This window comes from Berghia stephanieae, chromosome 4, assembly GCF_034508935.2.
Source record: "Berghia stephanieae isolate SIO BIC M18660-M18661 chromosome 4, UCSD_Bste_1.3, whole genome shotgun sequence".
Classification (NCBI taxonomy): Eukaryota; Metazoa; Mollusca; class Gastropoda; order Nudibranchia; family Aeolidiidae; genus Berghia; species Berghia stephanieae.
The window spans coordinates 1,664,144-1,679,143 of record NC_088363.1 but is presented as its reverse complement, the minus strand read 5'-3'; the positions used below and the strand labels follow the sequence as shown (position 1 = coordinate 1,679,143).

Genomic DNA, 15,000 nt, shown 5'->3' with positions numbered 1-15,000 from the left:
CAAAGACCGTACCGCTGAGCCACGCTTCCCCTTATTTATTAGAATTTCTATTTTAAAAAAAACAAAACAAAACAAGAGCTTATATATAGCGCAAAATTCACTTAAAGTGTTCAAAGGGTTGTAAAAGGACAATGACCACATTTAACATGGTAGGCGATTATACAATTTTTTCCGACAGAGACAACGCTGTTAATGGCCAGGCAAACATTTCACACCTTGAGTATGGTGAGGGAATGTATGTGAATAAAGAGCCTTTTTTCCACAGAGCCTTTTTTCCAAAAAATGACTCAGCTATGCATCGCTCAGAGCGGGATTCGAACCCAAGACCTTCCGATCGGAAGGCGAATGCCATACCACTATACCACATCGCCGCACAATGATAATATGATGTCATACGATGAAAACAATACAACCCCCCCCCCCCCCCCGCCAAAAAAAAAACACACACAAAAAAAAAAACAAAAAAAAAACAAAAAACTACAAAAAAAAAAAAAAAAACCCCAACAAAACCTAACAGATTATCATGGAAATGGGAGTTTTGAAATAATCGTCCGTTGAAAACGGCGGTAGAAAGATGGACGGGCTTTTAAATCTGTCACAAACAGAGGGCCAAATTCACCTCACCCCTCACAAACTGTCATCATTAGCAACGCACAAACATTTCTATGTTATGTATTTAGGGACAAATTCATCCTAAAAATGCCTCCTCCATTACAATCGCACATTCATTTCTATGACATGCATTTAGGGGCCAAATTCGTCACCGGCCATTTTCTCGTCTCAAATATCACAACTCTGACAGCTTGCATCAGGAGTGAAATTTTGTTCTAAAAATCTGCTTTTCTCTGCTTGTCGCTACGGTGTACAGAAAAGACATTTTATTGAAAGAGTCTGTCTTTTTGTGTTTCCACGACAATCACAAGGAAAAATACACGGGGAATTATTTTTCTTCTTTCTTTTTTCTTCTTCCCCCCCCCCCCCCCCATGTCTCGCTCTCATTTGAGGTTTTTTGTTTGTTTGTTTGTTTGTTTGTTTGTTTTGGTTGATTTTAAGGGGGAGGGGGAGTTGTATGTTTTTTTGTTTGTTTGTTTGTCTGTTTGTTTTTTATTGGGGGGGGGGGGATTTACAGGCCAAATGATTTTGTTTGCCTTGTACACTATTAAGTCACCTTTTTAAAATTTGACCAGAGATGTACAAGTCATAATATCAATAAATATAAATAAATAAATAAATTAATTAATAAATTAATAAAAATATAAATATAGAAATAAATAATAAATAAATAAATAAATAAATAAATAAATAAATAAATAAATAAAGAAAGAAAGAAAAAGAAAAAGAAAAGAAAAGAAAATAAAGAAATAAAGAACTAAGAATACAATACTTGACTACTGTCTCTACTGTAGTTCTCTGCCAAAAAAACAAAACAAACAGGCAATTAAAATTTTGGCCAGAAACCTCGTCCTTCAATAAATACCCATCGATTAAAATGACCCTCATCTTAAACAGCTAGAAATACTCTCCAACCTGGGAATTCTCAATGGGCCTTCCCTTATGGCTCTGAAGGACTACTGTTCAAAACCTGTTGATGTCCTGTTAATAACAATAATATTATGTTGGGGATTTTTTGGGGGTTTTTTTTAAGGTTTTACGGCGCTTGCAACACATTAAGATCATATCAGCGCCAGTAAAAAGGAAGAAAATGGGATAGTAAAAAGTTCTAGAATTACAATAAAGCATCCAAGAAAAGGGAAGACAAAGGGGAATTGGTTCAAATAAGAAACAGGTGTAGATTCCAAAAGCACTCTATCAAAGTACTTAGCTTGAGATCACTAAAAGTCCCATCCAGATACAAGCACAGGTCCCCGCTAAGAGCAGTTAGTAACAATGATATATAATAATGTTGATATGTTGGGGGCAGCGTGGCTCAGCGGTAAGGCCTTCGCTTCGTACCCGAAAGGTAACGAGTTCGACTACCCGCCTCGTTGTGAGGCCTTGGGCAAGTCACCTCGCCATCGCTTTCTTTGCGGCACTGCACTGCAGCTGACGCCTGGGATATTCCAGTCTGCCCTTTTAATAGGCCCTAAAGAAAAATTTCCTCTTGGGGATTGAATAAAGGGAATTTTATTTATTTTGTGTAGTTCTATTCTCTTTCCTTTTACATTGCTTTTTGGCAAAAATCATGTGAGTAGTTATATCTGACGAATTATTCCAAACAACCAGGCCATTCGTCCATTTCTCCGATCCTAAAAATATTATTATTGTTGTGTTTGTTGCATCAGTGCATGATGGGACATAACAAGGGGGGATAACTCCTAAATTGTCACAGCTTGCTGTCTCATGACCCTGTCATTACAACAGCACTCAGCAAAATGCATCGGGTAAACGGAAGAAGAATATTATTATTGCCTTAGACAAACTATTGAACTGGCATTTCTTTATTCTCTTTTTGTTTTTGTTTTTTTGTTTTGTTTTTTTGTTTTTTGTTCTTTTTAAAACCAGTTAACTGCCGTACTCTGGAAAGACACGCATTGTTAACAAAATTTGGTCAGAAAACTCGTCCTTCAAATATCGATCGATTTAAATGACCCTCATTTGAGTAAAAAAAACCTCTCTTCCTCTCTCTATTTCTCCCTCCCTCCCTCCCTCCCTCTCTCTCTCTCTCTCTCTCACACACACACACACACACACACACAACTATACGCACACACAGATACACACTAACCCCTGTCATCATATTAATTTCAATGGGTCGATGAAAATAAAGTGGTCTACAGAACTGACAGGGCAATATTCATTTTCAGATGGCCAACAACATAAAAGGTATCTTTATCTATTAAAACACACCCCTTTCCCCCCCCCCCCCCCCACGGCCCCACCACCCACGTGACATATAAATCATCACAAGGCCAATCTATCCACTCCACCTCTGACCAGCATGCTGAAATGACCACTTCACACCTGATGAAATATGGCGTCCTCTGAAACAACACCTTTTTTAGAAAAATAAAAATTTGGCCAGAAAACCCGTTTTTCAATTATCTATCAACTAAAATGACCTTCATCTTACCAAAAAAAAAAACAACACTCAAACCCGAAACTTCGCAAAGTCTAACTCGAAGTCCCAGGTTTGAGAGATGTTGACAACATGACGTCATTTTAACCGATCGATACCGGAAGAACGAGCTTTCTGGCCAATTTTTTTTTAACGCTTTTTGTTTTATTTTGGTTTGGGTAGATTTTATTTTTAGAGTACAGAATAATTCTGAAGTGTTATTTCGAAATCACCCTAAAGGCCGCACGACGTGGTCAAGGACTTTATAATAATGATGCACTTTTATTTACAAAGCCATGGCGCCGGTTTAAACCAATCAAAGCCACTTGTGTATGGAAATTAATACTGACCATTACCTTGAATAATCACAGTCATCATTTAATAATAATAATAATAATAATAATAATAATAATAATAATACTAATAATAATAAAAATAATAATAATAATAATAATAATAATAATAATAATAATAATAATAATAATAATAATAATAATAATAATAATATTATAATAATAATAATAATAATTATAATAATAATAATAATAATAAAAATAATAATAATAATAATAATAATAATAATAATAATAATAATAATAATAATAATAATAATGAAATTTATTTATATTGCGCCCACTCCTCTATACAACAAAGCTCTAGGCGCATAACAATAACTTCAATCCAAATTTCTCTCTCTCTCTCTCTCTCTCTCTCTCTCTCGCTGTCTCTCTCTCTCTCTGTCTCTCTCTCTGTCTGTCTCTCTCTCTCTCCTCTCTCTCTCTCTCTCTCTCTCTCTCACTAACTCTATCTACCTATCTATCTATCTATCTCACTTTAAAGCAAGAATATGTGACGAAATGCAGTATTATAAATACATGTCAATTTTAAACCATAGTGGGCGGGGTTATGGTTTGTGATATGACCTGAATGTACTATCAGTTCTTCAATATATTTAGGAGTTAGATGAGAGGCATATATAGACATACAGACAGACAGACAGACTGACATACATACATATATAAGTACATACATACATACATACATACATACATACATACATACATACATACATACATACATACATACATACATACATACATACAGACAGACAGCGAGAAGGGAGTAGGGAGAGAGAGAGAGAGATAAAGAGAGAACAAAAGAGAGATAAAGAGGGTCAGGGGAGGGAGGGAGGGAAGGAGAGAGAGAGAGAGAGAGAGAGAGAGAGAGAGAGAGAGAGAGAGAGAGAGTAACGATAATTTTGACTTAGATTCTTAGCGTCAGTCTTATCAACCATCTATTCTTACCTCGTCTTTTCCTCTCTTCCTCTATTTCTTTCTCCAAGTCCAGCCTTCGTTCCTTCTCCTTGATCAACTCCATGCTGACTCGATCTGGTCAGGACATAAATGGAAGACAAAATGGCGGCAACGTGAGTCGTGTGTAGGTGGTGACAAGAAATGAAAGGAGTTGAGGAGAGAAAGAACATAGAAAATGAAGAGATGGAACCCGAGACCTTTTTTGATTGTTGTTTTTTTTTTGTTTTCTTTTTATTTATTTTTTATTTTATTTGTGTGTGTGTGTGTGTTTTTTTTTTGTTTTTTTTGTGTGTGTTTTTTACTGTGTTTTTTATTTTTGGTGTTTTTTTTTTGTTTTGTTTTTTTGTTTTGTTTATTTTAAGGTCAATATACCTATAGACTACCTGTTTATTGTCGTATTTAAAAGACGGAGATAAATCTAAATTGGCAAAGCAACGACAAACATTGGGTGTCTCTCTGAGGTTAAAAAAAAAAGAAGAAAAAAATGGCGACGACGTGAGTCGTGTGTAGTGACAAGAAATGAAAGGAGTTGAGACAGGAGAGAAGAACATAAAAGAACATAGAACATGAAGAGATGGAACCCGAGACCTAGCTGGTGCTGGTGCTGGTGCGGCACTCTACGCCCTGGACGCTCTAATTGGATTCAATAGTCTGATGTCACGTCGCCCAGCAACGGCGGCCATCGTGGTTCTAAACAAAGAAAATCGGTACTTTTTTATTCTTCGTGCTGGCTAGAACTTTTCATATGTCTTGTGATCAGCATGTGTAAAAGTCAAAACATGATCAGATTTATAATGTTTTTTTTCCCCTCTGGATACGCTTTTATGCTCGTTAAGAGAAATATTTCATAAGGGCGTCCGCCATTGTTCCGATAGTTTAGAGCCAGTGTTACTAAGTTACCATGCGTCATTACGAGGGAAGTGACGTCACGACTGTTGAAGCCTATTGAGCTTTGAGCATTTTTCTATATAGCGCAATATCCACTATACGTGCTCAAAGCGCTTTTCATGGGTCCCTGGCCAACAGCAACACTTAACATGTAGGACGACGGGACAAGACGCCTGTTAGGCGATATTACAACTTTTTCGGACAGAGACAACGATGTTAATGGCCAGGTACACATTTTACACCTGAGTGCGATCAGAGAATGTGAGTAAATAGCCTTTTCTAAGGACTCAACTATGCGCCGAGCGAGGCTCGAACCCAGGACCTTCCGATCCGAAAGCGAGTGTCATACCACAAGACCACATAGCCACACAATACAATGGATGTTATCCACCTTTCTATAAAATAAAAGTAACAATGTAAAATTGAATGTAAGCTTCAATTTAATATACGAAAACAGATAATACGAACGTTTCGGGTTTCCCCTTTCTCAACAAAACAGGATGAATGAAACACTACAGACGAATGAGATAATGTAGTAGTGGCGTTGTTAAGATCTTAACGCTTCTCTCGAGGACCGCAAAGCCGCACAAAGAAGGAATCGTGAGCTTCCATGGGTAAGTACCAGGTATTAGAAACAATCAAAACAAAGGAGTCGAAAGTGGAGAGAGAGAGAGAGAGAGAGAGAGAGAGAGAGATAGATAGATAGATAGATAGATAGATATAGAGAGATAGAGAGAGTTGGATAGATATAGAGAGAAAGAAAGAGAGAGAGAGAGAGTGAGATAGATAGATAGATAGATAGAGAAAGAAAGAAAGAAAGAAAGAGAGAGAGAGAGAAAGAGAGAGAGAGAGAGAGAGAGAGAGAGAGAGAGAGTACCGTCACAGAACTGGGCGAAATGTTTATGAATCACAGCGCCAATTAACTCTGTGAGTCCATCCATCCATCCATCCATCCATCCATCCCGTGTTTTATTTCCTCAGGCCCCAAATCGCCATTCTACATCTGGTTCTGTTCATCGCCTGGCCAAACTTTCGTTTTATGAAAATACACGTTTTTTAAATATTTTGGCCAGATGACTCGTCCTTCAGTCTCATCGCTATCCATCGATTAAAATGACGCTCATCTTGTCACAAATATCTCAAACCTGTGATTTTCTTGAAGATTTTCTCGAAGGTTCGAGAATTTTTGGTAAGATGGGGGGTAATTTTAATCTAGTTTTCTAGCCAAAATTTAAAACATTTGTTTTGTTTGTTTTTTTCTTTTTCCCCCAAAGTTCGGTAGTTCTGTTCATCCGCCTCGCCATTGGGGGTGTGTGTGTGTGTGTGTGTGGGGGGGGGGGGCATGGGGGGGGGGGGATAAAAAGGCGTGATAAGGACATTTTCTCCGACCACCAAAACCACCGCCCAATCGGAATTAGAGTATCTCAACTAGTAGCCGATTTTGGCTATTAATTTGGCGGTAAATCTCAGAGCCCGCTGGCATTAAACCGGAAGGGCAGGGCGGCTAAATGACTAAATGGTCATTGGACGGCTGGTTGGGTCATGTGATAGAGGTGTTTTATTGGGGATAAAGATGGGAAATGGGAGTGGGGTGGGATCAAGAGGGAGCGGCGGAGGATTGATAAGAGGAGGGGAAAAGAGGGGGTGAGGGTGTTGTAAGAGGGGTAGACATAGAGACTGAGGGTGTTAGAGAGGGAGATGGTAAGGGGTGGGGGGGGGGGGGTTAAGACCCCGGGGGAGGGGTGCTTGGATTATGATTGAGACAGTGTGAACGGGCTGGCATGATGAATGGGTGAAATAGAATTAAGAGGGGATCGAAGATGGAACGATGGAACTGTGGGAGATTTACCATCGCCGGACTCTGTGTGTCTTCTCATTGGTGGTGGTGGTGGTGTTCGTTGATTGGGGTGTGGGGTGGGGGGGGGGGGAGTTGGATAAGACAATGGGTAGGGGGATGGCGATACGGGGTGAAACAATTGTAAAAAGGGGGATGTAGAGAAATGAGAGAATGAAAGAGAGATTTTACTTGAGCTTTTATATAGCGCAATATCCACTAAACGTGCTCAACGCGCTCTACAAGGGGTCCCTGGCAACAGCAACATGTACATTAGAAGGGACATGAGCTGTTAGGCGATATTCAAGTTTTGTTGGACAAGACAACGCTGTTAACGGCCAGGTACTCGTTACACCTGAGTACGGTGAGAGAATGTGAGTAAAGGGCTTCTCCTAGGACTCAACTATGCGCGAGCGCGAGGCTCGAACCCACGACCTTCCGATCCGAAAGCGAGTGTCATACCACGAAACCACATAGCCGCAGATTTCCAATACAACAAATGAACCCAAAAAGAATTGGGCTATCAGACCTGCAAATAAGCACATCGGACTCAACACGAAAATGCAACAACTACAACTACAACCCCGCCGCACTCTGAAACCCCACATCTTAAAAATTTTGGCCAGAAAACTCGTCCTTCGATTAATTAAAATGACGCTAAACTTGTCCAAAAAATAAATCTATTTTTAACAAGATGGTCATTTTAATCGACCGATATATTTTGAAGGACGAGTTTTCTGGCCAAATTTCAACAAAGTATATAAATATATATTTTTTAAAACTTTTTTTTTACAGCACGACAGAACCATTGCCATCAGCACTATGAATGGCCGCCGCCATCTCTGCCATCAAGGACTGTTTCATATCCCAGGATTTACGAGACGTCCGGACCCTATCTGTACAACACAGACTCTTTGTTAACGACCCCACAGCCATGGGGGGGGGGGGGGGGGGGGGTGGGGGGGGGGAATGGGGTGTGAAGGGGGTGGGGGTTGGTGGTTTATGAGGATGGGGGGGGGGCACAACTTTTAATAGCCCCCCCCGTCCCAACTCAAACCGTACATTTTCTGTGATGTCTCCCATCTTATGTGTCTTTTTCTAAATTCTATCCAAGTATATTCATATTGGATCGATGGTGTCCTTTTTGAAAAATACCTACGTATAGAGACAAGTATTTAAAATATTGAGTTACGAAATATCAGAGATAGATAGATAAAGGGAGAGAGAGAGAGAGAGAGAGAGAGGGGGAGGGATGGGGCAAAGAGAGAGGGAGGGAGAGAGGGTAAGAGAGAGGGGGGGGGGGGAGAAAGGAAAGAGGGAATGAGAAGAGAGAGAGAGAGAGAGAGAGAGAGAGAGAGAGAGGAGGGAATGGAGAAATAATGGAAAGATAGAGAAAGATGGGAGAGAGAGAGGGGAGGGAGGGGCAAAGAGAGAGGGGATGGAGAGAGGGTAGAGAGAGGAGGGGGGGGGGAGAAAGGAAAGAGGGAATGGAGAAAGAGATAGAGAGAGAGATAGAGAGGGAATGGAGAAAGAATGGAATGAAGAGAAAGAGGGGGAGAGGGGGGGGGAAGGAAGAAGAGAGAAGGTGAGGGGGGGGGGGGGGGGAGAAAGGAGAGAGAGAATGGAAAGATAGGTAAAGGTGGGGAGAGAGAGAGGAGGTGAGAGAGGGGGGAGAAAGAAAGAAAGAGAGAGAGAGAGAGAGAGAGAGAGAGAGAACCTCCCACACCTGAGACCACAGTGGTATGACACTCGCTTTCGGATCAGAAGGTCATAGGTTCGAGTCTCGCGCGGCGCATAGTTGAGTCCTTCGAAAAAGCTCTTTACTCCCATCATTATCTCACCGTACTCAGGTGTTTTAAAAATGACCACCTGGCTGTTAACAGCGGTGTCTCTGTTTGAAAAAAAATTGTAATATCGCCTAACAGACGTCTTTTCACGCTCTGCATGATACGCGTTGTTGGTCAAGGACCTTTTGTAAAGTGCTTTGGGCAAGTTTAGTGGATATTGCGTATTTATAAAAAACTCATTTTGAAATTATTATTTAAAAATTTGTTTGTTTTTGTTTGTTTCGTTGTTTTTGTTTTGTTTTGTTGTTTTTTTTTTGTTTTTTGTTTTTTTTTTGTTTTTTTTTTGGGGGGGGGGAGGGTTCTTGTGAAATAATGCCATGATATGATATATAAAGAGTCTGATTCAGCGTCTACTAATATTGGCGATGTTTGACTTCATCTCCTGACGTGAAATGACTTTTTCACCAGCAAAAGGATTTACACGGTTGTTGTTGTTGTTTTTGATGTTGTTGTTATTGTTGTTATTGTTGTTGTTGCTGGTGGTGGTGGTGTTGTTTTCGGTGTTGAGGTTGTTGTTGTTATTGTTGCTGTTGTTGTTGTTGTTGTTATTGTTGTTGATTTTGTTATTGTTTGTTGTTTTTGTTGCTGGTGGTGGTGGTGGTGTTTTGTGTTGTTGTTGTTGTTGTTGTTATTGTTATATGTTGTTGTTGTTATTGTTGATGTTGTTGTTATTGTTGCTGGTGGTGTGGTGGTTTGGTGTTTTAGTGATGGTGTTGTTGTTGTTGTGTTGTTGTTGTTGTTGTTTATTGTTGTTGATGTTGTTATTGTTTGTTGTTTTTGTTGCTGGTTGTGGTGGTGGTGGTGTTTTGTTGTTGTTGTTATTGTTGCTGTTGTTGTTGTTTGGATTTTACTCAAATTGATCGGTCAGTTCGATTTTCTTTAATTTGCCAACAATTCCACAAAATATGATAGGCTGTACACAAACCGCCTTATCGGGACAAGTTATCATTGCACTGGGCTATTCGGGTATTCGGGACGACAACAATGGCGACACAAGTAGGACTATTTCATTATGACATAATCTTTTTTTATTCATTTGTTTGTTTGTGTTGTTTTTTTCTCGGTTCTTTGTTTTTGTTTGTTTTATTTCTTTTCTTTTCTTTTCGGTTGTTTTTTTTCCCCCCTTTTTTTTGTTTGTTTTTTTTTTTTGGGTTTTTTTGTTGTTGTTGTTCTTTTGTTGTTGGTCAGAGCAGTGCAGGGGGCGAAGTGGCCGAGCGGTTAAGGCATTGCATTGTGATCTGAAAAATCCATGGTTCGAGACCCTCGTCAGGCAATTTCGTTGGGGTTTTTTTTTTACTTGGGCTCCAATTTGTTCACTTTGGACGACATGGGTGATTCCTGTTGACATCAGACATCCTATTTGATGGATTATCTATATTCCTTCATGGAATGCTAGACGGTGATTCCTGTTTACATCAACATCCTATTTGATGGATTATCTATATTCCTTCATGGAATGCCTAGGCGGTAGGATCTTATGATGCCGTGGCGGAAGGGCATAATAAAAAAATATTTTAAAATAGCATTACATTTGCAGATTCTCTATTCTCTTACAGTTAAATTTCTTCAGATAAAGAACTGAACAAGTGTGTATGAAAGGTGCCAGACAAAGCAAGAATGAAAAATATAAGAAAAAAAAAAACATCCCAAAAAATCAGTCCAGTCGAGGCAGACTGATTTTTTGTGATGATTTTTTTCTTCTATTTTTCTTTCTAGCTTTGTCTGGCACCTTTCATACACACTTGGTGCCTGCTCAGTTCTTAATTTAAAGCGTCCCTGTCAAAAAGTAGTAAAAGACAGATTAGAAGAAGAAAAAAGTTTAAAAAACAAAACCAATTACTTTGCATAAACTTTGTTTCCTGAAGAAAATTCTTCAGTTAATAAAAATAAATTGATATGAACTTGTATGGATTTGCCATGACCAATGCGCTTCACAGTGTTTCATTTATTTGGTCTTAGGTTTAGTATTTAGGTAGTAGTTGTTATTGTAAATTTTTGTTATCTTTATCAGCTTCTGTTGATTGTGGTGTGCAGTTGTAGCAGTAGTTGAAGTAGTAGTAGTAGTAGTAGTAGTAGTAGTAGTAGTAGTAGTAGTAGTAGTAGTAGTAGTTAGTAGTAGTAGTAGTAGTTAGTGTGTGTGTGTTAGTTAGTAGTAGTAGTTTAGTAGTTAGTGTAGTAGTAGTAGTATGTAGTAGTATAGTAGTAGTTAGTAGTAGTAGTAGTAGTAGTAGTAGTTAGTATGTTAGTGTTAGTGTATAGTTGTAGTAGTAGTAGTGTAGTATGTAGTAGTAGTAGTAGTTGTAGTAGTAGTAGTAGTAGTAGTAGTAGTAGTAGTATGTAGTAGTAGTAGTAGTAGTAGTAGTAGTTGTAGTATGTAGTGTAGTGTAGTATGTTGTATGTAGTAGTTAGTAGTAGTAGTATGTAGTAGTTGAAGTAGTAGTATAGTTGAGTAGTAGTAGTAGTAGTAGTAGTATAGTAGTAGTAGTAGTAGTAGTAGTAGTAGTAGTAGTAGTAGTAGTAGTAGTATAGTAGTAGTAGTTGTTGTTGTAGTAGTAGTAGTAGTAGTAGTAGTAGTAGTAGTAGTAGTAGTAGTAGTAGTAGTAGTAGTATGTAGTAGTAGTAGTAGTAGTAGTGTTGTATGTATAGTAGTGTAGTAGTGTTGTTGTTGTTAGTATTGTTAGTTATTCCTGCTTAATTGGGAAACTCAACTAATGGAAATTATGCTGTTTTCTAGAACTTTCCACTCTGTTCTGTGTTATTGTCACTTCTATAATTGTCAGTCAGCAGCTGCCTTTGATGGTGGATAAAACAATGTAGGGCTACATTTTTTAAAGATTAATGACACCGTCTGCAAGGCGAAATGATAGATCATTAGTCTAAGTAACACGAAAACATCTACAATTAATCTCGTATTTTCCCATTGTTTTCTTGCAAGGACCAACTGAAAGCTGCAGCAAGGTTAGAACCATCGAGAGTAAAGGCGGGAAGAGGTGTCGATAATCGGTTGACAACAAACAATGGGCACAGATGAATGACTTCTCTTGATTGCGCTGCGATTCCGGAACGGGGAAGGAAACAGCAGAAATAGGACTCCTTTCAAGGGAGAGCTCTGAAAATGGAGCGCTGATGGGGTTCCTCGGTCCGCCACCGGAAATGACGACGACTGCGCAGGCACGAATGTTAGTGACGGTTCAACGACTCTCTCAAGAATTATCGCTATGGCAGAAAGGGGAGGTAAGAAAAGAAATATGGCGGTTTTCTATTCTTCTATTTCAATTTTTAATACAATCAAACTGTGAAGCTGTCAAATAATGTCAAGGACCATTTCCGATCTAATTTGATTGTAAAGCTACTTCAAGAGCCAGAAGCCAGCGAATCAATTTACCGTTATTTATTTATTTCCAAAGTTTATTGACAGAAAGTGAGTGTTTTTTGTGCCGGTTTGAATAAAACTCCAAGATGTGAGAACAACAAAGGGGGGTAAGAAAGGACGAGGAAATCATTAGTCTTAGTGATAGATCGACCAATCAAAATCCAAATAGATTATTTCGATCTGATTCTTGCAATTTGAATTGGATTTTTTCATATTTCTTTAACCCTTTGAAGGCGAGAATAGAATGGAAAAAATGTCGATTCACAGTTTCTCCTATTATAAATTTGGTCATAACATAGAGTTAAAAAAAAAAAAACCCGACATTTGTTACTCATCGAATATAAACGGTATTAAATTTACTTGATGAATTGCTAAAATTGGAATGTATAATTCTAAAAAAATACAAGTTTATGGTTTTATCAAAGACTATGGATGTAGTTTTGTTTGTTTGTTTGTTTTTTCTTGGGGGGGGGGGGGTTAATACAAAACAATAAACAACCAAACCCCCCCCCCAAAAAAAAAAAAAAAAACAACCCACAAACAAACTAAAAAAAAGCATAAACAACAACAAACTAAAATTTCACAGTTCTAGTCATTTCAAATTAAAACTACCTTTTATTTTTGACATAATACCGTTTGGTCAAATTGACAAGAGGTTTTTAAAAACAGAAAGAAAGAAATAAACATTTCAAACATCGCTGAATTAAGATAACGCTTGACTTTTCAACAAAAAACCCCTACAAAAATAAACCCGGGCTTTTTACAAAAAGGTAGTAGAAAAGACTCCTGTCAAATCGCTTAGATTTCAGAATTTTTGACGTTAGTTGTGGATGGCTTCACTCAATTTTGCTTCGCCAAGAGCGTGACTCGAACTAGACAGCTGCTGGCCTCAAAGCTAGTGTCATACCACGTGACCACAAAGACTCAGCGGCATGTATGTATTGCTTGATACAAGCGGGGGTTCACAGCGTAAAACGCGTACCTACCCTTGTGAAGAATATATATAGATAGTTCGAAGATGACGTCACTCAGGTCTTTGTTATTGTTTTTTGCCATCCGCGTTTATGAGTAATGCTCACTGAACGGTATTAACCCGACTATAAACATTCATTGATACACACAGTTTTGTGTGTTGGTCCGTTATACTTCCGGATGGCAATGTTGTGAGCTTCTTAGCCAAGCGCATTATAATTGTCCTAACTATCGGGAGCCTCTGTGGTGTAATGATAGCACGTCTGGCCGGTAATCAGAAGGTCTGAGGTTCGATCCCCAGTCGAGGTCGACTGATTTTTTTTTGGGGATGGTTTTTTTTCTTTCTTGTATTTTTCTTTCTCGCTTGGCCTGGCACCTTTCATACACACTTGCTCAGTTCTTTATCTCAACGGTATAGTAGTAGTATCGAATGGCTACACCTCTATTTTGAATCTTTTAATCCATTCTTCAAATTCTTTTCCTGCCTTATAGATAGAATGCGCTTGGCCAAGGAGTTCACAACATTGCCATCCGGAAGTATAACGGACCAACACACAAACTCTGTGTAACCATGAACTTTTATAGTCTGGTTAATACAGTTTAGAGAGAACAACTCACAAACGCGGATGGCAAAAACAATAACAAAGGCCTGAGTGACGTCATCTGCATACTATCTATAAGGACCACACACAACTCTGTGTACCATTAACTTTTATGTCTGGTTAATACAGTTTAGTGAGAACAACTCACAAACGCGATGCAAAAACAATAACAAAGGCCTGAGTGACGTCATCTGCATACTATCTAAAGGCTGTCTCGTAGCCTCCTGATAGGCTTGTGAATGACGATGCGGTGAGACATAGTGAGACTTCATAGAATATAATCCAACACGGCGAGTAGCAGGTTAAAGCCTTCACGACTTGTGGTTTCTTTTAGTTCCAGTTGTTTTTGTCTTTGTTTCGTAAAGAATTCCGTGGCTTTGATTTTCCATTTCATATCAATAACCTTTTCCCCCTACAACACAATAGAAATAATTGACTTTGCGTTTATCAATGTCGCCAAAATTGTATTTATATCATTTACTTTGGAGTCGGTTGTAAAATAAGGTTACACTAGAATGTGTGTGTATGCGTGTGTTGTGTGTGTGTGTATGTGTGGGTTTTGTGTGTGTGTGTTTGTGTGTGTGTGTGTCTTTGTGTGTGTCTTTGTGTGTAGGGGTAGGGTGTTAATGGATAAGGTAAGGCAGCTTGGCTAATGGAAATATGATATAGAGAGATATGGGGGAGGGGGAATAAAACAGTAGCAAGAAGTAGAATGATTGGTGGTGTAAACTAGATAGATAGATAGATAGGTAGGTAGGTAGATAGATGATAGTAGATAGGTAGGTAAATAGATAGATAGATAGATAGATAGATAGATAGATAGATAGATAGATAGATGGATAGATAGTAGATAGATGATAGATAGATAGATAGATAGATAGATAGATAGATAGATAGTAGTAGTAGTAGATAGATAGATAGATAGATAGATGATAGAAGATAGATAGATAGATAGGTAGGTAGATAGATAGATAGATAGATAGATAGATAGATAATAGATAGATAGATAGACAGATGGATAGATAGATAGATAGATAGATAGATAGATAGATAGATAGATAGATAGATAGATGGATAGATAGATATGTAGGATAGTAGGTAGTAGGTAGTAGATGT

General features: G+C 38.5%; 1 protein-coding gene across 2 annotated transcripts in view; it reads right to left on the bottom strand.

Annotated features, from left to right (window-relative positions):
• Nucleotides 1-15,000, bottom strand: part of LOC144969888 (uncharacterized) — a 158,893-nt gene that overhangs the window by 9,687 nt on the left and 134,206 nt on the right. For both annotated transcript variants that reach the window (XM_078908935.1, XM_078908936.1), the window contains exon 9: nucleotides 4,360-4,443. In XM_078908935.1, the coding sequence (XP_078765061.1) occupies nucleotides 4,360-4,443 (84 nt within the window). The remainder of the gene's footprint in view (nucleotides 1-4,359; nucleotides 4,444-15,000) is intronic.